Source organism: Rhamphochromis longiceps, linkage group LG12 (genome assembly GCF_057381845.1).
Source record: "Rhamphochromis longiceps isolate RC_006_pf linkage group LG12, R_longiceps_female_GT1.1, whole genome shotgun sequence".
NCBI classification, from domain to species: Eukaryota; Metazoa; Chordata; class Actinopteri; order Cichliformes; family Cichlidae; genus Rhamphochromis; species Rhamphochromis longiceps.
In genome coordinates this window covers 16,655,659-16,681,685 of record NC_140568.1, presented here as the reverse complement: position 1 = coordinate 16,681,685, position 26,027 = coordinate 16,655,659, and the positions used below count along the sequence as shown (strand labels likewise).

Here is a 26,027-nt window from a genome sequence, read left to right as displayed (position 1 = left end):
TGTCACTCACACCAAATTTAAAATGGACTTTGAACAAAGAGTTTCTCTGCATTCACGTGTTAAGTAAGAGTATTTGTATAAATGAAAATGAATACAAAGACAGCAGTGACACTGATAAATGGGTAAAGGAATAGAATATTTTCTCAAGGTGTGTCTGCTAGAAACTGTCCAAAAAGCAAAGAAACATGCGGGCTACTAGAAGTGGTCTACTGATGCAGGGGTCAAGGTGGCTGCTGGACTCACAGCGGTGCACTGAGCAGAAGCTCTACCTGCTGAACAGGTTTGACAGGTTACTGTTTGTCCTACCAAGTTTCACAACAGTAGGAAGACGGGATGGGGACATCGGCTCAGGTTTCAGGTACATCGAATTAGTGCACGTATGCATTTTAACAGAGATCAAGTCTGGCACGTCGGGATTCGCATTTCTTGATAGTAACCCTGCTTTTTGTCGAAATTGCGGGATAAATAGATGTTCAAAAGAGATTATGTTTGTTATTTTAAGTGGAGCAGATTGAGAGTTCATTTGTTTATAATCTGGTTTTAAGAGCACTGGAAATAAAGCTCAAACAGTTCCTGGAAGAGTACACGCATCTTCTGCCTGTTTCCAGAAGATGCAGGCACTGAGGACAGGTTAGTCCTGTTTCAAGGAGGAGGCGATCACGTGACGAGCACACGCCTATATGCCCATCTCATTGCTACCTGAGTGCGCGCTGTGGATGGAGGCGGTCGCGAGCACAGTGTTTGCGTTCGTATTTCAGTGAGTGTGTATTGTGTTCATCAGCAGGACGCCGATCATCACACAGGTAGGTCCCTCTTAAAGGTGTAACTAGAGTTTACGGACAGTTTGAAGTAGAAGAGATGAGCATTGATGTTAAAGTCAGTTTACAAGTGATGGAATGGATCAGTGTTATCTGCTCAGACAGCTGCTTTTAATCTGAAATGGCCACCATATTAACAGGCTTCCTCATAAACACAGGCGCTGTTTTCCATCGTAGTGCTTTCCATAGCCAGACATTGGTCCCCTGATACGTCACTAGTTTGTTAGATTTTCGCATTCATCGTTTGAGATGACCATAAAATATATCATTTTTAACAAAGCGTCAAAGTAAGGCACTTCATGAATATTAGTGCCAATCATTTCTAATCATTCCTAGCCCCACATTTCAGAAAATCAAACGCAATTTGAAGTGTTGACTTTTGAAAAGTATGTATCACATAATTGATTCAGTTACCTTAGACAAGAAAAACAAAGAAATCATGTGAGCTAGGAAATCTGCACAAACACACATTTGTAACAAAAGGCTGAGAGCTGGTATGTGCCTCAGCAGGAAAACTAGTCTGACACATGACATTATACAAAAGCTTTTGAATGCTCATTGCTTCTTGTGTGTTGTCCTACTAGAGTGAGTGGAAGTTGACCTTAAGTATGCCGAGCAACAAACACAGCAACCACAGTGGCAAAAAACGGTAAGCTGAATTCCCTTTATCATTCACTACGCACAGACACCTGCTTCATCTAGTCATTTATGGACTCAGCTGACTTAAGCTCAGTGCAGTGTTTATGGTAAATAAACCTCTGGAAATGTAGACATGTTCGAAGAAAAGCCTCAGAATTCAATGATTTTAAATTAATGTAAGGTTTAAAGGATTTTCACATAACAAAAGTGACAAATTTCATCATTTTTGAGCAAGCGTTTGCTTGTTTTTAAATTGCCAGTAATACGTTTAAAAAAGCTTCAATATAGGCATCAGAAGACCGTAAAAGGTTGTGTGATGAAATTCAGGCAATTGGTAATAATAGTTATGCCTTTCTATTTTGTGGCTTTCTCTTGTTTTGTATATATTCCTCTTGACTGTATATATTTATCCTGTTTGTTATTTATTCCTGCTGTCCTACTCTTTATGTTTTATTCTGCATAGTTGACATGGAGCACCCATAATTTCATTGTACATGTGCAATGGCAATAAAGGGCTTTTCTATTATACTCTATTCTATTCTAACATTAATTTCAAATACATGACAAAAATGTTTCATTGCAATTTAAGGCATCCAAAAAAAAGTTTCATTTTCACTGGGAACTAACTCAGTATTCTTTAAGGAGTGGCCCCCACCCAAAATTCAAATGACTGGATTGTTGTATTTGTAGGGCCACAGAATGCATATTTTCTGTTATTAGGTAAACCGCTTCCGCGCCGGACTTTCTGACGTCTTTAGCTGTGCGTGCTTTTCCTGTTAGTAAAGTCTGTGTTCAATCCCACACTATTTCTCTTTGTCACCCGACTGTTGGCATAGTTTTCATAGTTGCCATTTTCCAGCGCTCCAGTATTCACAAGGCATTGCTGCAGTGGGCCGATTCACGTTTGATTAGATTTTTACGTCAGATGCCCAACAGCATTAGTGTCACCTTTTGGGCTCAAACCATAGATCTTTGGCTTATTAGTGTATAAACAATTTGTTGTATTAAAAAAAACTTGAGTTCTACCAAGTTTTTTTTTGTTGTTCTTGTTAACTATTTGACAAACGCATCCATCCCTAATAAACTTTTTTTTTTAAATCATCTTTAGCCTTTGGAAAATGTGTGATGGACATCAATGAGGCTTTGGCTTAGTTGGGTTTTAGATGACATGAGGATTTTCTTTTTCAAAGTGATAACCTGTTCATTTCAATGACGTGAAGTAGATCACACCATTATGAGAAGTTGCCCTTGTGATGAAAACATTGACAATATTAGACCTTATTCTTGGGGTAGCCTTGCTATTTTTATATCAGTACTTGGTGTTTGCTTTTCCATGTCTTGACAATGACCACAACTCATCTTCTCTCCTCTGTTCCAGCCACAGGCACAGTGAAGTCATGTCCAACCCAGCATTTTCCTATTATTCTGGAAATAAGGTGCTTCACTTCTATCGCTGGAATTCACCACCTGGTGTGATGAAGATAATGTGCATCATCATTATCATCATGTGTGTGGCTGTGTTTGCCTGTGTGGCCTCCACACTGGCCTGGGATTACGAAATGAGTCTCATGGGGGGCGGAACTGGTCTCATGCCAGGCTCATATGGCAGTGGATATGGAACCGGTTATGGGGGCGCGTATGGTGGCTCATATGGTGGCTCATATGGTGGTGGATATGGTGGTTCCTATTCCGGCTATGGAGGAACACAAATGGATCCCAGATCTGGCAAAGGCTTTATCATTGCCATTTCTGCAATTACCTTCATAGCTGTGCTTATTATATTCATCATGGTTGTGTCAAGGCAAGGTACTGCCCGTTCATCAAAGTTCTACCTGGCATCAATCATTATCTGCGCCATCTTGGCATTCCTGATGATTATTGCCACTATTGTGTACCTGGTGGCGATAAATCCAACAGCACAGTCCACGGGGTCTATGTACTACAACCAGGTGGTACAGATGTGTGCCCAGTTCCAGAACCAGGTCCAGCCCCAGGGCCTCTTCTTAAACCAATACCTTTACCATTACTGCGTGGTGGAGCCCCAAGAGGTAAGACACTTTTTCTCTAATAATGTGTGGTTGGATCTTTGGCACAGGATGTGCGGTTTCTGTGTAGTTCCTTTCTCTGTGTATACTGAGAGTTTGTTTAGTTTCAGCCAGAGAGGTAGCAGTGAATTAAACTCGCAGTTAATGGACACATGAAGATGAAATTACGACTTCAGAAGACTAGAAGAAAAATGCAATAGAACTGAGTGGTGTCAGGAAGAGAAAAGTCTGCAAATGTTCATTTTATTGGAACTTTATGTGTTCGTCTACTTCAAAGTTATTAAAAGCAAAAGAAACAAAAACCTGACAAATGTGTGTGCCCCTCTTTCAGTACTAAATCAGCTTGTTCTGGGTGCACTCAGGGACTGGTGCAATTGAGCTCCAAACTTTTCACATTTCTTAAATTGGGGAAAATACTGAACACCAGTGTTTGCTTGCCTTATTTTTGTTAAATTGACGCCATTAAATGTTAACTGTAAGAACTGCAAACATCACCATAACCCTGACAGAAACGGCGTCACTGACTGTCGCTTGTGGGCAGGAGATATCTTGAGCAGCAGAATACATGTTGGTGATCAGGAATTGGGTGTGTTTCTACACATTTTTGCACTAAAGCAGCAATCAGCTGAACTGAGCAAGTGTGCCGTTGGAAACCAACTAGTACATGTAGTGATACTGGAAACCCAGTTTGTTCTACATGAATTTGGAATCATTGTTTCATGGCAGACTTGTACCTGCAAATGTCCTTTGGCCAACTCATTGTTTGGTGGCAGGTGTTATAAGATTGAGATTTTTAGGGAAATGTGTGAAACTTGCCTGTCATTTACATCCCTGATAATGGGTATTACTTCAGCTCCATGATCTTGGTTGTGCTTCTTGCAGGCCATCGCTGTGGTTATGGGCTTTTTGGTGTTTGTTGCCCTCATCATCCTGCTCGTGTTTGCGGTCAAGACTCGCCAACAGATCAGGCGCTGGGGCCCAGAACGCATTCTCTGGGAGGAAGTCAAGGTTGTCAATGTTGGTCACCACAACAGCGTCGGGGAGTGGGTGAGTCTGTGTGTGACTGTGTTGACATCAGCATCGCATTTACCTGTTTACTAAATAGCAAAAGCCTGTATCAGCTGCAGCGTAACTTTATTCAGTCAAATTAAGGTTGAACTAAATATATCAGGTCAGCTCAACAAATTCCCCACTCAGTCTCCAACTCTCTGTGAATATTTTTGAATATTTTAAATACTGTAAACATGACACAGATCTGCAGTCAAGAGCTGGAACACACAATATCTCTAAGGTGTGTCAGAGGGCTTTAAAATTTCCACAACATTAAAGTCAGTTGCAGGGTGATAATGTGTTATCTGCTCTTATCCACTATTCAGAATGCTTGGTTTTGATCTGTGTAATCTCTAAACAGACTGTTAAGAACATTAAAACAGTCTGGGACATCCTAACAGCACTGTAAATGGCAATAAAGATGCATAGGAGCATAATTCATGTAATTGGCTGCAGATTCTAACCACTACTACTACTTCAGAAATTACACAACTTGTTTGTTACAAAAGCTGAGAATTGGTGTGTGTGTGTGTGTGTGTGTGTGTGTGTGTGTGTGTGTGTGTGTGTGTGTGTGTGTGTGTGTGTGTGTGTGTGTGTGTGTGTGTGTGTGTGTGTGTGTGTGTGTGTGTGCGCGCGCGTGACAGGTGAGAGAGACACTGGGCAGAGGAGGTTTCACCTGTAGTTTCTGGGTGTGGTCTGTTTAGCCACTCTTAGTTTCAGCATGATGTGCTGTGGTGTCACTGTGATGTCATCTAAAGTGAAACAGCATGTTGTTATATTTTTATTCTTTTAAACATTAACTCATTAGATCTTTCACATGTTCAGATTAATTAATTTATTCCCTGTCTTCCGATGGTAGTGATAAAAATGGAAAATGTGTATCTGAGTATTATGTCCATGTAGCTTTAATTCCAGCTGTGTACTTTCCAAGTAGCACCATCAGGCCTGAGATTTCATCAGGTGTGCTGGTTAAAGGCACTGACTAAGACTTCTTGTTGACAATAGTGAAGGTATTTGTGGTATTCAGACATACAGGGACAAGTAGAGGAACCGGTTGGTCCCTGCGGATGCTTCTTGCTTCATATGGAGGAAACAGGTTTCCATGACCTCAAGTATGAGCGTAGTATCTCATTAGGTTATGATAAGGCACTCTCATTAACGATATGGGACGAAACTCATTAATGTGAAAAATCTTTGATGACATAATCGTGGTATTTTCACCTTAAACCTAAACTCAAAATATTTGTAGAGCCACTTCCACCCCTAAACTGCTCATCATTTGGAAAAGTCCCTTTAATTTCAATCTGGCATTGTAGAAACTCTGAGGCTGACTATGTTTGTTGCTTCAGGTGACCAACGTGTCTGGTGATCCAGAGGTGTTTGTTAATGACCATAACGATAAAGTTGGGGCCTCTAGAGACTATTTAGACCAGCTGGACTACAACAAGCCTCTATACCTACCAGGGTAAGCATGTTCTTCATTGTTATGAAAAGGTATTATTAAGCACTGGGGGAATTGGGGTTTTGTTTTGTTTTGTTTGTTTTTTACAGATATAGTGATGCTAGCAGCTCTATTGGGTTTTTATTCTTGAATAATAAATTACTGAAATGACTGAACAGTGTATAATTTGTTTACTTAAAACATGATAGAGTCTTACCTTGGGTGTCTGGCCTTTTGCACATGCAGCATCACTGTCAGTCTGTTTTTGTAAATGAAGTTTTGTAGGACTAAATGTTCTGGGGTGGGGTGCAGAGGCGGGGGGGGGGGGGGCTCACATGATCAGGACTGTGGCCTGATGGAGTTAGTTACACAATTTTCCTCTGTAAACCACCAAAGTTCATCTAAAATAAAACGGCTTGGAGACTTCTGGGTGGGGCACCTGCTATCCCAGCTGGTGAGGAGGGGTAGACGCTGAACAGTCACCAGTCTATGATGGGGCTAACACAGTGAGACAGACAACCATTCACTTTCACATTCACACCCACACCTACGGTCAATCTGTGTGTTCGGACTGTGGGACAAATTGAAAATGCCCCACAACAATGCCCCACACAGACATGGGAGAACATAACTCCACACAGACCATGACACTTACAATCCACCACCAAAGCCTCTTTGATTATATTTTTAACGTCGCTAAATTCCCAAGAAAAGGGATTGTTGGTATTATATTGTATTGTTGGTGCTGTAGTGAAAAACACTCACTGAAACACAGAAAATAATAACATTTCAAATAGAAATGTACAATGAAGATACATTTATTTGTGAGTGTGGGTCAATAAGAAACTGTTCTTCATGGTTGTGTAAAAGTGCATCATTATCAACTTTGCGAAGATGAACATCTCAGCTGCTGCAGAAACTGTTTCCTGTGCTGTGTAGAGGGAACTCCAGCTGGTCAGACGGGGATACTTCTGTTCAAATCAGGTCAACAAACGATCAGTGTCCCTGTACCAAATTTGAAATGAGGTCTGGTGCAAAGAGAAGAGGTGCACATAACTCTGTAGTAGCACTCGATCACAGTGATCCATCTCTGATGGGTCAGCTCATCCATAAGTTTTGAAGTTTAAGGTACTGAAGGATAATGGGGAACCATATTAACCATATTTGAGACCAGTTGGCTCTGTAAACATGCTACAAGGGTTCAAGTGTGTTTGTTTTAATGGCAGATACTTATAAGGCTTTTGCAAAAATGGATGAATCAGTAAATCCTGTTTGCAGAGACTCTGACATCAGCAGCTATGTGGGAGGCCTGCAGCCCAGGCTGAGGGACTACGACACTGGTGTGGAATCTGGGGATGACCTAGAGGAAGAAGATTTCAGTGTGTGAGTGCATGTGATTCCATTGCCAGTTATTAGCTGATTGCAATTAATCTGCTATTTCTAGATCAAAGCTGGTAATAAAGAACTTTGTCTTTGACCTTGACTGATTCGTATCTCTTTTGTTTTACTGGCTATGTACTGAATTGTCTTCTTGCATATAGTTTGTTTCCCCCCATTTTGGATGAGCAAGAGCGTCTGGCCTACAAACAGGAGTTTGATAGGGATCACCAAGAATACAAGAACCTACAGGCTGAGCTGGACGGCATAAACCAGGACCTGGCCGACCTGGACCGAGAACTGGACCGACATTCTGATGGCAGTCCAGAGTTCATGGTAAGGGCGGCAGCATCTGTCTGGTTCTTTGAAGGGAAGGTGGCTGGTCCACCCTTTTTTTTTTTTTTTTTTTTTCTTTTGCCTGTCCCGTTTGGCTCTTTTGCCATCAGAATTATTGTCTAAAGGCAAAGAAAGATGCCCAACGGATTTACTTTACCAAATTGACCATCCCAGCCTTGCCGTAATGGTCCATTTGATTCACCTTTTATTGTTTATTTTATTTTCACTTACTGGAATACGGGACAGACTTGACTGGGGGAAAGAAGGGGAGAAAGAAAGAGGGAAAGAGAAACAGCTGAGAAGAGGGACGTTGAAACGTTATTTACGTTGTTATTTTGGTTAGTAATGTTCTTGCTGTGCCATAACATCTCATTAGTGATTTCGATGGAATGCAGGCTGTTATTTTAATGTATCAATTCTGGATTTAACAGGAAGCTAATGAAGGGAAGCCAAAACAGGAGAAATATGCTCTCTCTTTCTAGTACATGTCAGCACTCTTGCTGCAGCATTTTGGATTAGCTGAAGGCTTTTCGGGGAGTTTTTAGGACATTCTGATAATAATGAATTACAGTAGTCCAGCCTGGAAGTAATAAATGCATGAACTAGTTTTTCAGCGTCACTCTGAGACAGGATATTTCTAATTTTAGAGATGTTGCGCAAATGGAAGAACGCAGTCTTACATTTCATAAATGTATGCCGTACCCTAGGTTTTTATACTTAACCAGCACAAGGCATTTCAAGTAACTGAAATAAAAATTAAAACTGCACTTTTTAAAAAGTATTCTCCATATTATAATAATTTAAAAAAACTAAATCTAAAACAGAAACCAATGAAAACTACACAAACAATTTTCAGACAATAACAGTTAAGCGACCTAATGAGTATCTAACAAAAACCAAACACTCAAAATGAGTTAACAATGACTGTGATTTAGATTTCAGTTCAGATAAAATATTTACAGTGTGTTATTTATTTTAAACATCCATGTAGATACTAAAAATGACATAGCATTTAAACTGTAATTAGAGCCAACTGGCTTCACTCAAAATGTAAACGAGCCCACCCACCACTTGAAGCACACTCTGGATCTTCTTCTTACATATGACATATAACATTCTTCCCAGAAAAACCTGTTTTTTTTCTGTTCATTTCTTTATAATATTTAGATTTACAATATTACACAGTAGATGTCTTTCTGAAAGTGCTGTAACTTAGTGAAAGGATATAATTCCTCCACTGTTATCTTCTTCAATGATATGTGCCAGCACAATGCAGAGGAGCTACCTGAACTCTACTCCCACAGAGGTTGATTATCTTGTTAATAGTGTTACATTCTAACTGCGTATGAGTAGTAATATACCTGTACTTTTTTTTGCCCCCCCACCCCGAGGGCATTCCCCCCCCCACCCCTCTCCCCCTACACCCCCCACACCCCCCACCCGGGCATTTTTCCCCCCTCCCCTATCCCCCTCCACATTCACACACTGGTGGAGGCAAGTTACAGTCTTAGCCACAGCTGCCCTGGGGCAGACTGACAGAAGCGAGGCTGCCATATCGCCCCTCTAGCCAACACCAGTAGGCGGTAGGGTAAAGTGTCTTGCCCAAGGACACAACAACCAGGACAGAGAGAACAGGGGGATCGAACCGGCAACCTTCCAGTAGATGAGCTTCCCAATTCCCCTGAGCCATGGTCGCCCCAACATATCAGTCTTATAAAGTTTCCTATAAAACCAGCCACCTCGCATCTGCTGTTAAACTGTTGACAGTTAGAAGCTAAATTGTTGCCTTGCACTGCAACTTGTACATTCACAATGAAATTGAATACAATGTAAATTTCATCAGATTTAAAATTGTAGGATTAATTGATGGCAAGACTTTTTTGAACAGTCTTTAGGAATGGAGTCTAAAACAAAACAACCCCCCCACCCCCACCCCCCATTTTGCTGGTTCAGAAAGTAAGGACTGAAGTTAACTCAGAAGGATAAATTCCAGTACTGAATTTTATGCCTGTGGCACATATTCCAGAATATGTGAATATTCTTTTGGTTAAAACTTTATTTGTGAAAAAAATTCATGAAGTCATTACTAGTTAAGGTTAAAGAACTAGTCAGTTCAACAGAGATCTGACTTTTTGTCAGCCTGCCTAAAATAGGGGTTGTTATTTTCTTTAATCTGAGATGAATAGTAAGATATTCTAGCTTTACAGGGTTGTTTTTGTTTTGTTTTTTGTTAAATAGAGCAGCAAACTCTTTTTCCAAGCTAAATGAAGATCTTCTAAATAAGTGACATGCCATTTCCTCTGTAACTTATGGGTTATCTGCTTTAAGGTGGACATGTGTGAGTCATTAAAAGGAGTCACCACTTCTGATTTGAGGCTTTTTTTTTTTCCAGAGGAGCTACAGTATCCAGAGTCATACGAGTAGTAATATACCTGTACTTTTTTTTGCCCCCCCCCCACCCCGAGGGCATTCCCCCCCCCCCACCCCCCACCCCTCTCCCCCTACACCCCCCACCCGGGCATTTTCCCCCCCTCCCCTATCCCCCTCCGCGTCCATGTGCGTGTGCACGTGCGCGAGAACGGACTTTTTGCACGTGCATGTGTGTCCAGGGGTCATATGAGTTCACATGTGTTTAATAGAGTATTATTTAATGAAACCATAATGTGTTTTAATTAAACTCTTTTTAAAGGATTGTATAGGTCTCAGAGTTCTGTTATTTAGACATAGGTGATTTAATTGAACTACTTTAGGGGTATTTTAACTAGTTAGGAGCCTTTTGCATTTTCTTCAGTGCTATTTAGGAGCAAATAGTTTTAAAACAGAGGGCCGCAAATAACAGGTATCCCTTTAGAAATAAACAGTGATACTTCTAAAAACCGTGTATTCCCACACAGCATTTAATTTAGCTAGTTTAGGAAGATTTCACTTTTCTAATAGTTTCACAGGCTAATAGTTTTTAAATAGAGCACCACAAACAACATGTATCCCTTTAGAAATAAACTGTGATACTTCTAAAAGTACATATTCACACTAGCGCTGTATCAACCTCAATGTGGCTTTAATGCAACTAGTCTTATAATTATCTACTAGTCTGCAACAGTTAGACTCGCTGATTACACATAGCTGATTTAACTACTTTAGGGGCATTTCACTTTTCTAAAAGTTTCACAGGCCAATAGTTTTAAATAGAGCACCGCAAACAACATGTATTCTTTTAGAAATAAACTGTGATACTTCTAAAAAACACATATTCACACACTCTGTAACAGTTAGACAGAGGGGGGTACAGTTAGGCTCCCAACAGTCTGTAAAAAAGGTATGAAGCAACAAAAGAGGAGACCTTATCAAGAGCATCCCAGCCCAAAGGTGTTTCTTCACAAATAGTTAATTCCCACACTCTGCAACAGTTAGACTCGATGATTACACATAGCTGATCAGAGGGGGTGCAGTTAGGTGCCCAACAGTCTGCAAAAGAAGTCATGAAGCAAACAAAAGATGCTCCTTATCAAGAGCATCTCAGCCCAAAGGTGTTTCTTCACAAACAGTTAATGGCTTTAATGCAACCAGTCTTATCATGTCAGAGGCCAACAGAAACCATGTCCAACAGAGTCTCCAAAGGCCTGCCACCTTTCTTCCTTACATCATGCTCTTTTATCTCTACATCTCAGAGGTCAACTGAAAGTAGCCCCACCTATATAAAAACACCCCATCAGACACACAGTATTTTCCTCAGCACTTCACAACTGCCGCAAGGTATAGCGTTTTAACTTGTTATTTTTTCACCTGAATGTGCATTGGAGCCGACTTTGCTACCCGCACAGAGCGTTTCTGACAGTCGGACGCTGCTTATACAATAGAGAAAAGCAACAATACAGAGTGTTTCTCTGCTCCAAGAAATCCGAGGGCCTTTCACAAGGTAAGCATGTCTGTTATACCCAGGGCATAAATGTCTGTATGTCAGTGCTGATTATTCAAACATTGTTTAAAATGTGACACATATGTTGTCCGAAAACATTTCCTCTAAATTTGCAAAGTTACTGATTTAAAAAATATATATTTTCGAATTTTTAGTTGCATGTCAAACATATGATAGACTCTTGAGCATATTCGTATAGCTAAATTCACAATGGTATAACCGTGCTAAATAAAAGAGGCCCAAGCACCAATGCACTCTAATCCACTCCGCTAAACTGTATGTTGATAAGTACATGTAGCGTACCTCTACCTCTACAGCTGAAAACAGTTTGTATCCGCACTCTGAGGGTCTGCTGAATTGTTTTAATGGCACTTTTTGACGAACAGCAGATGATGAAATCCTATTTATTGTAGAAACTGTCCCTAAGCTATTGTTGCTCATACTTACTGAGGTCCCTAGCTACTTCCTTACTATGTCAGTAAACATTTTTGAAAAGGAAGCTGTTGTAGATTTAAAGAAACATCTTAATTGAAGCAAAGGCAAAAAAAAACTGGAATGAATTTTATGTGACTGTTCATATTAAAGCCAACAACAAGTGAAAATCCAAAAACGGCTCCAATCCTTTGTATTAATGATCTCCCCCCCCCCCCCCCCCCCCCTCTCTCTCTCTCTGTGTGTGTGTGTGTGTGTGTGTGTGTGTGTGTGTGTGTGTGTGTGTGTGTGTGTGTGTGAGTGTGTGTGTGCCCTCACAGAAGGAAGGTCACAGCAGGAGCTTTTCTCAAACGCATTACCAATCAGTTTTTTACAAGAAGTGTAGCTCATACAATGGTATAAATGTATTCTTTGCGATACTTTATAAATATGAAGCTAAAGATTTTGAGTTCGTGCACATTATGAAGCAAGAATCTAAATATCTGTGTCACAATGATTTCTATAAAAGCGTGTTGTTTATGGGAATAATGTAACAAATCTTTTGTGCGTCCTATTAATGATCAATGATAATTGAAGAGGAACCCTGACTCAGGACATTTTCATGACAAGTGACAGCGCAGACAACTACTAATGAGAGAACCTGTTTTATCATCATAAACACGATGTTATGAAGCATCGTTAAAGTGTCACTTCAGTAATGTTGACTCATGTTTTTAATAATGACTTTAAAACACTAAACTCTAATTTCTGTGGTTTATTTTAAGTTTACAGAATATAACATGTGGTAAGACGACGAGTTTTACTTCTCACTGTCCGTGTTATGTGTATCTATTTATCATGTGTGCTACTTTGCTCTGTGGACTGTAAAATGTTTCATTGTGTTCATGAAATAAACCAGACTTTCACCGTCTGCATCTTTTACTGTTTTCCTGCTTTTGTTCACTCCAAGTTTGACAAAACCTACAGATATCCAGAGTTAACTCACTAACAATGTGGAGCAGTCTCAGTGTATTTAGCTGCTTTTTCCCTGAACACAACCAACTGAGAGAAACGCCTGTAGGCCTCACTTTGGTCATTTGAACGCTGAAGGAGATTTGTTCCATAGACACATACTAGTGTTTCCTGCACTACTGTGTTCTATTTAAATCCAGATTCCTTTTATAGTTTGCAGTGAAATTTGTTAAACCATTGCTTAATGGGACAGAAGTACAAGTCACTCTTTACTAACACATTTGTAGATAAGTTTATTGCTGAACAACACAGCTAGCAGTCTCACACACTCTTTAGGTTTTTCACGTTATGTGTGTAAGGGTTTAGTCTATCAAACCTTACCCTTTTTCCCCAGTATCACAACATGTTATATTCTGTAAACTTAAAATAAACCACAGAAATTAGAGTTTAGTGTTTTAAAGTCATTATTAAAAACATGTCATTATTAAAAACATGAGTCAACATTACTGAAGTGACACTTTAACGATGCTTCATATCATCGTGTTTATGATGATAAAACAGGTTCTCTCATTAGTAGTTGTCTGCGCTGTCACTTGTCATGAAAATGTCCTGAGTCAGGGTTCCTCTTCAATTATCATTGATCATTAATAGGACGCACAAAAGATTTGTTACATTATTCCCATAAACAACACGCTTTTATAGAAATCATTGTGACACAGATATTTAGATTCTTGCTTCATAATGTGCACGAACTCAAAATCTTTAGCTTCATATTTATAAAGTATCGTAAAGAATACATTTATACCATTGTATGAGCTACACTTCTTGTAAAAAACTGATTGGTAATGCGTTTGAGAAAAGCTCCTGCTGTGACCTTCCTTCTGTGAGGGCACACACACACACACTCACACACACACACACACACTCACACACACACACACACACACACAGAGAGAGAGAGAGGGGGGGAGATCATTAATACAAAGGATTGGAGCCGTTTTTGGATTTTCACTTGTTGTTGGCTTTAATATGAACAGTCACATAAAATTCATTCCAGTTTTTTTTTTGCCTTTGCTTCAATTAAGATGTTTCTTTAAATCTACAACAGCTTCCTTTTCAAAAATGTTTACTGACATAGTAAGGAAGTAGCTAGGGACCTCAGTAAGTATGAGCAACAATAGCTTAGGGACAGTTTCTACAATAAATAGGATTTCATCATCTGCTGTTCGTCAAAAAGTGCCATTAAAACAATTCAGCAGACCCTCAGAGTGCGGATACAAACTGTTTTCAGCTGTAGAGGTAGAGGTACGCTACATGTACTTATCAACATACAGTTTAGCGGAGTGGATTAGAGTGCATTGGTGCTTGGGCCTCTTTTATTTAGCACGGTTATACCATTGTGAATTTAGCTATACGAATATGCTCAAGAGTCTATCATATGTTTGACATGCAACTAAAAATTCGAAAATATATATTTTTTAAATCAGTAACTTTGCAAATTTAGAGGAAATGTTTTCGGACAACATATGTGTCACATTTTAAACAATGTTTGAATAATCAGCACTGACATACAGACATTTATGCCCTGGGTATAACAGACATGCTTACCTTGTGAAAGGCCCTCGGATTTCTTGGAGCAGAGAAACACTCTGTATTGTTGCTTTTCTCTATTGTATAAGCAGCGTCCGACTGTCAGAAACGCTCTGTGCGGGTAGCAAAGTCGGCTCCAATGCACATTCAGGTGAAAAAATAACAAGTTAAAACGCTATACCTTGCGGCAGTTGTGAAGTGCTGAGGAAAATACTGTGTGTCTGATGGGGTGTTTTTATATAGGTGGGGCTACTTTCAGTTGACCTCTGAGATGTAGAGATAAAAGAGCATGATGTAAGGAAGAAAGGTGGCAGGCCTTTGGAGACTCTGTTGGACATGGTTTCTGTTGGCCTCTGACATGATAAGACTGGTTGCATTAAAGCCATTAACTGTTTGTGAAGAAACACCTTTGGGCTGAGATGCTCTTGATAAGGAGCATCTTTTGTTTGCTTCATGACTTCTTTTGCAGACTGTTGGGCACCTAACTGCACCCCCTCTGATCAGCTATGTGTAATCATCGAGTCTAACTGTTGCAGAGTGTGGGAATTAACTATTTGTGAAGAAACACCTTTGGGCTGGGATGCTCTTGATAAGGTCTCCTCTTTTGTTGCTTCATACCTTTTTTACAGACTGTTGGGAGCCTAACTGTACCCCCCTCTGTCTAACTGTTACAGAGTGTGTGAATATGTGTTTTTTAGAAGTATCACAGTTTATTTCTAAAAGAATACATGTTGTTTGCGGTGCTCTATTTAAAACTATTGGCCTGTGAAACTTTTAGAAAAGTGAAATGCCCCTAAAGTAGTTAAATCAGCTATGTGTAATCAGCGAGTCTAACTGTTGCAGACTAGTAGATAATTATAAGACTAGTTGCATTAAAGCCACATTGAGGTTGATACAGCGCTAGTGTGAATATGTACTTTTAGAAGTATCACAGTTTATTTCTAAAGGGATACATGTTGTTTGTGGTGCTCTATTTAAAAACTATTAGCCTGTGAAACTATTAGAAAAGTGAAATCTTCCTAAACTAGCTAAATTAAATGCTGTGTGGGAATACACGGTTTTTAGAAGTATCACTGTTTATTTCTAAAGGGATACCTGTTATTTGCGGCCCTCTGTTTTAAAACTATTTGCTCCTAAATAGCACTGAAGAAAATGCAAAAGGCTCCTAACTAGTTAAAATACCCCTAAAGTAGTTCAATTAAATCACCTATGTCTAAATAACAGAACTCTGAGACCTATACAATCCTTTAAAAAGAGTTTAATTAAAACACATTATGGTTTCATTAAATAATACTCTATTAAACACATGTGAACTCATATGACCCCTGGACACACATGCACGTGCAAAAAGTCCGTTCTTGCGCACGTGCACACGCACATGGACGCGGAGGGGGATAGGGGAGGGGGGGAAAATGCCCGGGTGGGGGGTGTAGGGGGAGAGGGGTGGGGGGTGGGGGGGGGGGGAATGCCCTCGGGGTGGGGGGGGGGCAAAAAAAAGTACAGGTATATTACTACTCGTATGACTCTGGATACTGTAGCTCCTCTGGAAAAAAAAAAAGCCTCAAATCAGAAGTGGTGACTCCTTTTAATGACTCACACATGTCCACCTTAAAGCAGATAACCCATAAGTTACAGAGGAAATGGCATGTCACTTATTTAGAAGATCTTCATTTAGCTTGGAAAAAGAGTTTGCTGCTCTATTTAACAAAAAACAAAACAAAAACAACCCTGTAAAGCTAGAATATCTTACTATTCATCTCAGATTAAAGAAAATAACAACCCCTATTTTAGGCAGGCTGACAAAAAGTCAGATCTCTGTTGAACTGACTAGTTCTTTAACCTTAACTAGTAATGACTTCATGAATTTTTTTCACAAATAAAGTTTTAACCAAAAGAATATTCACATATTCTGGAATATGTGCCACAGGCATAAAATTCAGTACTGGAATTTATCCTTCTGAGTTAACTTCAGTCCTTACTTTCTGAACCAGCAAAATGGGGGGTGGGGGTGGGGGGGTTGTTTTGTTTTAGACTCCATTCCTAAAGACTGTTCAAAAAAGTCTTGCCATCAATTAATCCTACAATTTTAAATCTGATGAAATTTACATTGTATTCAATTTCATTGTGAATGTACAAGTTGCAGTGCAAGGCAACAATTTAGCTTCTAACTGTCAACAGTTTAACAGCAGATGCGAGGTGGCTGGTTTTATAGGAAACTTTATAAGACTGATATGTTGGGGCGACCATGGCTCAGGGGAATTGGGAAGCTCATCTACTGGAAGGTTGCCGGTTCGATCCCCCTGTTCTCTCTGTCCTGGTTGTTGTGTCCTTGGGCAAGACACTTTACCCTACCGCCTACTGGTGTTGGCTAGAGGGGCGATATGGCAGCCTCGCTTCTGTCAGTCTGCCCCAGGGCAGCTGTGGCTAAGACTGTAACTTGCCTCCACCAGTGTGTGAATGTGAGAGTGAATGAATAGTGGAATTGTAAAGCACTTTGGGTGCCTAGAAAAGCACTATAAAAATGCAATCCATTATGTGTTTGCTTATATTCAAATAATTCTACTCAAAATCAAATAATAAATCCAGTAATAAAGTGTTAGAAATGGTTTGAAAACTTTAGCATAAAAGAAAGTTCTGTGTGAGAATTTGGGATGATGCTTACTTCTTTAGCCAACTAATATATGTAATCTGATCTCAGGATGCCTTGAGTGACTATAACAGGCTGAAGGACTTCAAGAAGGTAAGGTTATTATTCACATTCTCAGCAGTGAAATTTGTGTGTAAAGAATTCAAACAACAATACCTTTCTTATGTATTGTCCACAGTCATCAGAGTACCAGATTAAGAAGAAGAGGTGTAAATATCTGAGATCCAAGCTGTCGCACATCAAGAGAAAGATCAGTGAATATGACCGTCGACCCTGAACCTTCAACCCAAGACCCTGTCTATGAACTGAACTGTCCAGTTTATGACAAACTCCTGTATGATTATTATTATAGTGATGCTCTTGCCTATGAAATGCATTTTTATAAGCCAATCAAGTAAGAGTTTTTCTACAACAAAAGGATAAATAAAATGTGGATTTTTTTTCTTTCTTTTTTACCTCTCAGTTCCACAAGTAAAATTTTGAAAAACAAGTAAGGTTTATAGACTTTATTGTTTTTCTCTTGTGATCCGAAATGTTTTGCATAATTGTGGGCACAGTTAAGATGAGACTTATAAATTTGTTCGGTATCGGAGTAGCTGTGCATGTGCTCTTGTAAATGTTTATTTTTATTCTTTCGATTGTTCTGAAGTAAACTTTTCTATACTTTATTACCTTGGCATGATGGATATAAAGGAAAACTCTGTTTAGTATGGGCGCAGAGCTTATGTTATTAGCACATAGCATAAATGTTCATGGATCTGGGCGCTAATAACTTCTAACAATTGCCATGTACTGCATTAAACTACCATTAAGCATTGTCATTTTTTTAGTTTTCCCACTGATTTTTGCACTCTCCCTGATATGTGCAGTATGATGTAAAATCACAAAGCTATTTGTTTGTATATGACACTGTGTAAACTTTCATTATAATGCCGCGGCCATCATGCTACGATAATAATAAATAGTATGTCACCGGATCCTTTCTCTTCTTTGCCCGTTTCCATCCGGAGGAAAAGTCTTGTTGCACAGCTTGCGTTACAGTATAGTCAGAGTTGGTGAGTGTTTATATTTATTGTTTAGTTAGTATAGTAAGTTATAAGGTGTTTAAAATCAGTCCTGTGTAACTGCATGATGTGAGTCCCGCATCATGCTTGTTGTTTGAACTGCATGAAAATCACTGATTTATCAGGACTTTTAGCTAGCTAGCTAGCAGGCGGAATAGAGTCGACGAGCTGGAGTAATTCGTTGGTGGTGGAAAGTGTAAGTTCATTTCAAAACCCGACTTCATCTGTCGCTTCTCTCACTGTAAGGTCAGCGAACCCAGTGTCAGCCTCACGCTGTCCTGGAAGAACATGGAGGGCTATGAGCTGTGGCTCAGCGGACTGCACTTACAACATCTGTTAGCTTGACTCTACTTACAGGCAGGTCTGTGGCGCTGATAACGACCCGTACGTAAAGGTGCTGTTTGGTCTGATAATGGGGTTTTTATTAACATGTTTTTATTTACCGCCAACTTCCTAGAAGGTAGCTAGTCACCGAGGTAATCTATAGTAATCGATAACTGCCACTGTGCTTCTAAGCAAGGCACATGGGTTAAATGCAGAATGAGCAATAACCGAAATGTGGCCATACGTCCTATCCTTAATGCAGCGTGTCATGAGTTATTGTGAGTCTGTAGTACCGAATGTGTGTACTTGGTTTGGCAGTGATTTGGCTGGGAGCGTCTGTTGAATTTCTGGCCGCCAAACACAATGGATGAAGAACCAGAGAGAGCCAAGCGCTGGGAAGGGGGCTATGAGAGGACATGGTGAGACTGCTCAGCCATGTGCATCTGCAGCTTGAGCTGTGTGTCGTCATTCCCTGGATTATTGTGGAATATGTTTCATCCTCAGGGAGGTGCTGAAGGAGGACGAGTCAGGCTCACTCAAAGCCACAGTGGAAGAGATTCTGTATCAGTCCAAACGGAAAAGGTGTGCGTGTTTGTGTCTGTCTGTCTGTCTGTCTATCCATCCCATGATGAAAATGCTTGTGTCTTCTCCTGCTCCTCATCTCATGCTTTCTTTGCTGCACAGGGTGATAGAGAGCCATGGGCAAGTGAGGCTTGGAATGGTGAGTTGTGCAGAGCCTTGTGTTTCCCACATGCGTAACACTTTTTGTGGTTTGTTATTGAAGTGGAGTGCTGTTTCAGCACTCTGAAATAAAGCATAGAAAATTTACACACAGTTAACTAATTATTCTAAATATGTGAGTAGTTGTGTGTATATCTGTATAATATCATGTGTTTGCAGAATGCTGCTGGATCTTTACTTTTCAGTTTAAAACCTTGAAGTGACTGTTTATGTGATTTGGTGCTCTATAAATAAACCTGAAATGAATGAGAAGTTTCCTGTCGTAGCACAAAGCCAAGGCCTCTGAGCTCTCATGTCAATATAGGATCTGCTGCACATTCTATATTTGTAGCCCAACATACCCGCTGGTTAATATTGTGCATAACATCTATTTTTTTGAAAAAATTGAAAAAGAAAGTTAAGATGTTAAAGGTTGTTTTGTACTTCAGATGCGTCACGTGTATGTGGTGATTGACTGTTCGCGTAGTATGGAAGACCAGGACTTAAAACCAAACCGCCTCACCTCTACTCTCAAGGTAAAGCAGAGCTGTCTCCCTGGACACCAGCAGCTACACAGTGTGATTGTCTGCTAACCATCTCATCTCATCTCTTCTTTCCTCCTCAGCTCATGGAAGTATTTGTTGATGAATATTTTGACCAAAATCCCATCAGCCAGGTATGCCATAAGTCATATTCTGCCCCTTGTCACTGTATACAAACACACACTGGTTTCATACTTTTAGTCAGATGCCCAATCCAGTTAGTTTCCTTTTGACTCTTAGCTCCTCCTAAACTACTGAATTCCTCATGCTCCCTCTAAGGCTGGGCTGCTCAGCTTATACGCCTGCTGATTGTGACAGACAAAAAAAAGTTTGATTTGCCAACCTGGAGCACAGACTTCATGCTACCACAAAGCAACACCTGATAATTTTATAAAAATGCACAAAGACAGTTGGGTGTCTTAGATTAGTGAGGGTGACAGACCCTGGTGGAAATGGCCCAACATGCAGTTCTAATGGAGAGACGTCCTGTCCGTGAAGGTTGACCGGGTTGTAAACATGCTTTCTAATCTGTATATGTCGGGTTTAACATATGAGTGTCCTGACATGCTTTCGAAGCCAGTCTTACGGGTCCACTGGAGGTGCCAGAGTTTCAGCATTGGCCCCAGGTTGCTGCTGGGTTACACTCGGCTGTGTGCGGATGTTCAGCAAACTTCCAGAGACTGAGTGACTGCTAGTAAGTGAGTTGTGCTGTGTTTTGTTTTGTAGGTTGGTATTATCACCACAAAGAACAAAAGGGCTGAGAAGCTGACTGATCTGGCAGGTATCTGTGATTTGGTCTCTTTGAACCAATGTTTTTTGATTTGCCACTAAACCTTTTTCTTTTTTTCTTTTTTTTAAATTAGCATCAGTGTGCCAGTGCCAGTGTTAGTTTTTTTGTTTTTTTTGTTTTTTTTTTAAACCTCACGTCATCTGTTCTGTAATGCAAATGTACTGTGTGTGTGTTGTTTCACGGCATCACCAGGAAATCCAAAGAAGCACATCACTGCTCTGAAAAAAGCTGTGGACACTGTTTGCGTAGGAGAGCCGTCCCTCTACAATTCCCTCAACCTGGCCATACAAACCCTCAAGTAGGTTTAGCAGAGTCATTGTTTTTGATTAGCTTCTGTAGTGAGACGTCATTGAGCTGCTGTCTGCCTCTGTGTGAAGGCACATGCCTGGACACACGAGCCGGGAGATCCTGATCATCCTCAGTAGTCTCACTACATGTGACCCAGCCAACATCTATGAGCTGATCAAGGTGAAGCCACTCTGTTTTTTGTGCTGAGAGTCATCAGTCCATTGATTATCTTATAGACAAGTTAGCTCAGGTCCAGAGACAGCTCTGTGCTCCATCTCCTCCGTCAGACCCTGAAGTCTCTGAAGGTGCGGGTGTCTGTCATCGGTCTGTCAGCAGAGGTCCGGGTATGTACAGTGCTGACGAGAGAGACAGGTGGCTCGTACCACGTGATCCTGGATGAGAGCCACTTCAAAGAGCTGCTGATGCTTCACATCAAACCACCTCCTGCCAGCTCCTCCTCTGAATGCTCTTTAATCCGCATGGGTGAGTATGCTGACGCTGTCTCCATCTCTTGGTATTCAGTCAGCTCCTCTCCCGTCACTTACCTACAGCTGCAGCAAAAGCCTTTGGAATTAGTAGGATTTCCTTGTGGATCAAAGTTATTAATAAAAACAATGGAACTAAACCAGTGACACTGGTGAACCCCAAGTAATCACTGGAAGTGTCATGTTCACCTTCTCATATACTTAAGCTCTTTGTGTACGTTGCGTCCAATATTGAGGCCACCAGTAAAAGTAATGCACTTGTCCAACTGTCCAGGGTACAGTGTGGGTACATGCTGTCAGCAGGTCTAAACACAGAAGCTTTGTTCTGTTAAGCTTCAGTGCTTGCTGCTGCTCTGGTGATTCTTAAGTAGTGTTCTGCTTTGTTTTATTCCCTCACTGCATCAGCAAATCTGACTCACTTTCAGCTGCTAGACTTTGGAGATGTTTTCCTTCAAAATAAAGCAGTGGTTATTTCTGTGTCATCTGTAAACTGTTGATCTTATTATGTGCTGATGAACCTTTAGGTCTTTAGAATTGTGTTTGTATGCTTTTGTGGCTTTGTGTGTCTGTATAATGCTTCTTCTAAGCTCTTGTGAAAGTTGCTGTTCATGGTTAGATTAGTGTTGAAATCCTTCAGAGTTTCTGATAGCTATTTCTTGTGGTGACGTTTTGAAATGATTCCTTTGAAACAGAACCAAGATTTGGAGAAAAAAAGTAAGTCATTCTCACTGAATCCACTTGATGTGAACCTTGTGTTTGCTCAGGTTTTCCTCAGCATACCATTGCCTCTGTGACTGACCAGGATGCCAAGCCGTCGTTCAGCATGTCGTGAGTAGAAAGCAGTGCGATTAACCGCATGGCTAAGACTGCAGGTTAAAATGAATATTTGTTTTGACGCTCGTCTTTGTGTTTGTCCAGTCATCTGGACAGCAGCAGTGGTCCAGGTCTGTCTCTGGGAGGATATTTGTGTCCACAGTGCCACGCCACTTACACTGAGCTTCCCGTGGAGTGTAAAGTGTGTGGTATGTACTGTTCAGTTAAAGGATTAGATGGGAAAATTTTTTTTATTTTTGTTGTTGTGTGTTGACTGGCCTATGTGCTGTTTTATCTCCAAGGTTTGACTCTGGTGTCGGCCCCCCATCTCGCCAGATCCTTTCACCACCTCTTCCCCCTCCAAGCTTTTGTAGAGAGTCCAGTGGAGAACCTCCAAGGAGACAGGTAGCTGTGATCTACTCTCACATTGAGATGCAGATGGTGTTTCACTGCATGTCTTATACTGTTGTGGTTTGGTTTCAGGTTCTGTCAGGCATGTCAAGCAGAGCTGAAGGATAAAAGTGTAAGTGGCTGAATATCTGTGCAGCACAGCACAGTGTTATTCTTGTTGTGAAATGAACTTCCAGTTTTACTCATAAAAGCCAGTTTGCCTGTCACAGTCAACTGCCCTCAGTCTTTGCTGTGTAAATTGAGTCATTTGTCGAGGTTTACAAGTGATTTCTGCTCACGGGTATGCGAATAACAAGACACACTTTAATATTGGCTTTAATTCACAAAATGTTTCAGAAACATAACATCCAGCTTCTGTTTGGCTTGCTCTAAAGATCAGCATCTCTGTCGAAGACTGGGGGAAATGTGGTCTGTGACAAGCCAGTATAGTTACCCGTTCTTTTAAATTTGCCATGAGGTTCACCAGTTTTATATATTAACACACCTACAATCTCATACAGCAGGCATCTGCATATGAATATGCAGAATCTGCAAGATTTTTGCTTTTTCCTTATACAGTGGATAGCCATCATCTCACTCTTGCTGAAATTTGTCTGCATCCCAAACCATGACCACTCTACATGTCCTCCTAAGAACCAGGAGGACATGTAGAGTGTTTTTAGTCTATATCTTTTGACTTATTTGAGCTACCCTACTAAGTCCTGATGTGCTAAATAGAGGATATGCTGGGCTTTCCATAGATATCTCATGTGTTTGGGTGGAATCTTTTCACTCCAAAGAGCAAGGAAATCACACAACAAGTTCAACAGGAAGATTCCTTTTTTCCTCGGTTCTCAGGAGGATATAAGCCCAATTCCACAAAGCTGGGATGCTGTCAGATTTAAAAAAAGAAAAAAAACATTGCAACAATCACAAACACATTTCATTCAGAAAAACGCAAGATGTTTAAACAGAGGCAAATTGTTTCACAAAAGGTATTTGCTAATAAGGCGAGAGACAGACTTTCTCAGGAGTGAAGATGGATAGTTTCACCAACCTGCACAAAACTGCATCTTTGAAAATTTGAACAATTTTAATGTACCTCATTGTGAAATTGTCAAAACTGTGACTTGTGCCATCATCTTCAGTTCATAATAATAATTATATAAGTGTCTCCATGCTGCCCCTTTTGTATCAATATTATTGTTGTTATTATATGTATATTATTTAGTTTTTTTTTTTTAAAGATTAAATAATTATTTAAAGTATATGTAAATATAAATTTATACCCATCTGAGAATGAATGCAGATAGGATAAGTCAGCAGACTACTTGATTATTTACAGATTTAAGCAGCACACATTTCCACCCACATGTGCTGGCTGGCAGAGCTTAAGTTTTGGTGAAATCAGGGGCCCGCCTTCAGTTGCTGTGACACTTTGTGCCCTGCTGGATTCATTTAGATTTTTTCTTGTAAAAACTGTATAATGTCTTTATCTGCCTTTTATTTATTTGCTCTGTCTGCATACCTGTGACATTCCAGATGTTCAGCTGTCCATCGTGTCACAGTGTGTTCTGTGTGGAGTGTGATCTCTTCATCCACGAGTCTCTGCACTGCTGTCCCTGCTGTATTTACTGTCAGACTGTTCCTTGAATCTCTACACAAGCTTTATTCACATCTGATAGGATGAAAATGAGGTCACGTGATTTTTTTTTTTCCAACAAGGATGATTCTTATGGAGCTTCTCACTGAACACTTGAGATCTGATGACTGGGAGTATGAGATGCTTTTAGTCCATAATTTGAGGTGGAGAGACTCCTGTAAATACAGCTGCTGAGCTGCTGCATTGGTTTCTGTCATCAGATTACCACATACATAAAGATTTCTGTCATCAAATATGTCAGATATCTTTGGTAAGCATTGTAAAAATATGTTTTTGTACTCTAGCTCTGGCTGTAGCATGATAGCTGAACACTTGTACTTCAAGCTAAATTTCAGCAGGTTTCGTTGAGTTTGGATTTTGGGGGTTCCACCCACTCGTCAGTTGTAAGCGTTTTACATTTTACCCTCATACTTAGGACTGACTTTGACTTTGATGTACTTTAAGACGGCAGCTTTTTGACTAAATAAAAAAATGCAAATGTTTTCAGCAGAATTGTGTTATTTCACAAAGAAGACAAGCCGTATAGCTCTCCGAAAGAAGAAGCAGTCATCTTTCATCTCTCGTCAGTATCTTTTCATGTTCGGGTGGCTTGGACTTTATTATCCTTTGCAACTAACAGTATTCAGAAAATCCCAATTAAACTCTCAAACCTTCATCAACAGGCTCTTTTGGCATGGTCTTTGATCTATAAACATAACTTTTCTCCACAAAGATATTATATTTGGAACAACTGTAACATTCTATACAAGAATAAGTCACTATTCTTTGAAAACGAGTTTAATAAAGGGATTCTTCTTGTAAGTCAAGTATTCAGTAATGCAGGATTATTATATAATTACTCAAAAACAATACAGAACTCCTTTGGGTATACACCCAAAGGAGTTCTGTATTGTTTTTGATGCCATACCATCTCAGCTATCCATGTTGTTTAGAAATACCACTGTCTCCCCACATCTGTTCATGTCTTACCCTGTTCTGAAAGAGTCTCCTTTAGGTCAGATTTGATTCTCCTCTTGTAAAGGTGTGAATGCCAAGATTGGGTCTCTTTTTCAAGAGTCACTTATCTCTGTTCCTCCATCCATTTAATTCTGGACTCATTTTGTCAGGACACTGACTGGAAAAAGGTTTGGTCTTTGTAACAAAAAATCCTCCTTACTAACAAAATGAGATTTAATTTAAGCTAATTCATAGATTTTACCCTGTTAAAAGCTTCCTTTAAAAATATAAGTGACATAGACACATTTTGCGCCTTTTGTAAGATTGTCCCAGAGACCTGCTCGCATTTACTCAGATTTTATGGAGAGATATCACTAGTTGCATCTCTTACAGCATCTTATCAAAATTTGTACCATGTTTTTATTGTAATCAAAACACGTTTTTATTTGGTTATACTGACTCTAGTGAGCTTTTTACCTCATGAATCTGATTTTACTCCTCGCCAAATACCGCATCCATAAATTCAATTCAATTTCAATTCAGTCTTTATTGACAGACTTTATTTCCATAGTTAAAAGGATGGCTCACTGTCGGATCTGTGTGTGCTAAAATTATACTGTTTCTAGAGCCGTCCAGTCGTTCTCTAAAAGTGAACTTTAAATTCCGTAAAAGTCCAAATACCCACAGCTACAAACATCTGACTGGCACTAGACCCTCTAGGTATCCTAAGAAGGATTCTCCTTGCATCATTATATGCAACATGCAGCTTC

The 26,027-nt window shown here is 40.1% G+C and overlaps 2 protein-coding genes and 1 long non-coding RNA gene across 6 annotated transcripts; 2 read left to right on the top strand and 1 right to left on the bottom strand.

Annotated features, from left to right (window-relative positions):
* The first annotated feature begins 432 nt into the window (after nucleotides 1–432).
* On the top strand, nucleotides 433–17,558 carry oclnb (occludin b). Of its 2 annotated transcripts, XM_085424976.1 has the most exons (9): nucleotides 433–803; nucleotides 1,403–1,467; nucleotides 2,836–3,505; nucleotides 4,385–4,549; nucleotides 5,902–6,017; nucleotides 7,272–7,376; nucleotides 7,535–7,706; nucleotides 17,294–17,335; nucleotides 17,421–17,558. In XM_085424976.1, exons 2-9 carry the CDS (start codon nucleotides 1,427–1,429, stop codon nucleotides 17,517–17,519), a joined length of 1,410 nt encoding a protein of 469 aa, XP_085281102.1. In that variant the 5' UTR covers nucleotides 433–803; nucleotides 1,403–1,426; the 3' UTR covers nucleotides 17,520–17,558. The 2 variants fall into 2 exon arrangements, with proteins under 2 accessions (XP_085281102.1, XP_085281101.1); XM_085424975.1 differs by lacking the exons at nucleotides 17,294–17,335; nucleotides 17,421–17,558 and adding an exon at nucleotides 12,375–12,964 and having other exon boundaries at nucleotides 702–803; nucleotides 1,405–1,467.
* Nucleotides 13,452–15,945, bottom strand: LOC146657124 (uncharacterized). The gene is made up of 2 exons (XR_014914026.1): nucleotides 14,614–15,945; nucleotides 13,452–13,886 (listed from the first exon to the last, which is right to left on the bottom strand). It is a non-coding gene; the product is annotated as an uncharacterized LOC146657124 (long non-coding RNA).
* Nucleotides 17,559–18,166: 608 nt separating the features above from the next.
* On the top strand, nucleotides 18,167–24,807 carry gtf2h2 (general transcription factor IIH, polypeptide 2). Of its 3 annotated transcripts, XM_085424980.1 has the most exons (16): nucleotides 18,273–18,297; nucleotides 18,553–18,667; nucleotides 18,949–19,049; nucleotides 19,135–19,212; nucleotides 19,315–19,351; nucleotides 19,800–19,886; nucleotides 19,976–20,026; nucleotides 20,619–20,673; nucleotides 20,875–20,980; nucleotides 21,060–21,150; nucleotides 21,258–21,453; nucleotides 22,220–22,283; nucleotides 22,374–22,477; nucleotides 22,571–22,673; nucleotides 22,752–22,791; nucleotides 24,201–24,807. In XM_085424980.1, exons 3-16 carry the CDS (start codon nucleotides 18,994–18,996, stop codon nucleotides 24,309–24,311), a joined length of 1,179 nt encoding a protein of 392 aa, XP_085281106.1. In that variant the 5' UTR covers nucleotides 18,273–18,297; nucleotides 18,553–18,667; nucleotides 18,949–18,993; the 3' UTR covers nucleotides 24,312–24,807. The 3 variants fall into 3 exon arrangements, with proteins under 3 accessions (XP_085281104.1, XP_085281103.1, XP_085281106.1); XM_085424978.1 differs by lacking the exon at nucleotides 18,553–18,667 and having other exon boundaries at nucleotides 18,167–18,297; XM_085424977.1 differs by lacking the exon at nucleotides 18,553–18,667 and having other exon boundaries at nucleotides 18,269–18,502.
* The last annotated feature ends 1,220 nt before the right edge of the window (nucleotides 24,808–26,027 follow it).

Coding starts and splice junctions, on each gene's coding strand:
- oclnb (XM_085424975.1), top strand. CDS start 1,427: ATGCCGAGCAACAAACACAGCAACCACAGTGGCAAAAAACG. Junction 4,550..5,901: donor ACAACAGCGTCGGGGAGTGG/GTGAGTCTGTGT, acceptor TTGTTGCTTCAG/GTGACCAACGTGTCTGGTGA. Junction 6,018..7,271: donor AAGCCTCTATACCTACCAGG/GTAAGCATGTTC, acceptor TCCTGTTTGCAG/AGACTCTGACATCAGCAGCT.
- gtf2h2 (XM_085424978.1), top strand. CDS start 18,994: ATGGATGAAGAACCAGAGAGAGCCAAGCGCTGGGAAGGGGGCTATGAG. Junction 19,050..19,134: donor GGGGGCTATGAGAGGACATG/GTGAGACTGCTC, acceptor TTTCATCCTCAG/GGAGGTGCTGAAGGAGGACG. Junction 19,213..19,314: donor TATCAGTCCAAACGGAAAAG/GTGTGCGTGTTT, acceptor TTTGCTGCACAG/GGTGATAGAGAGCCATGGGC.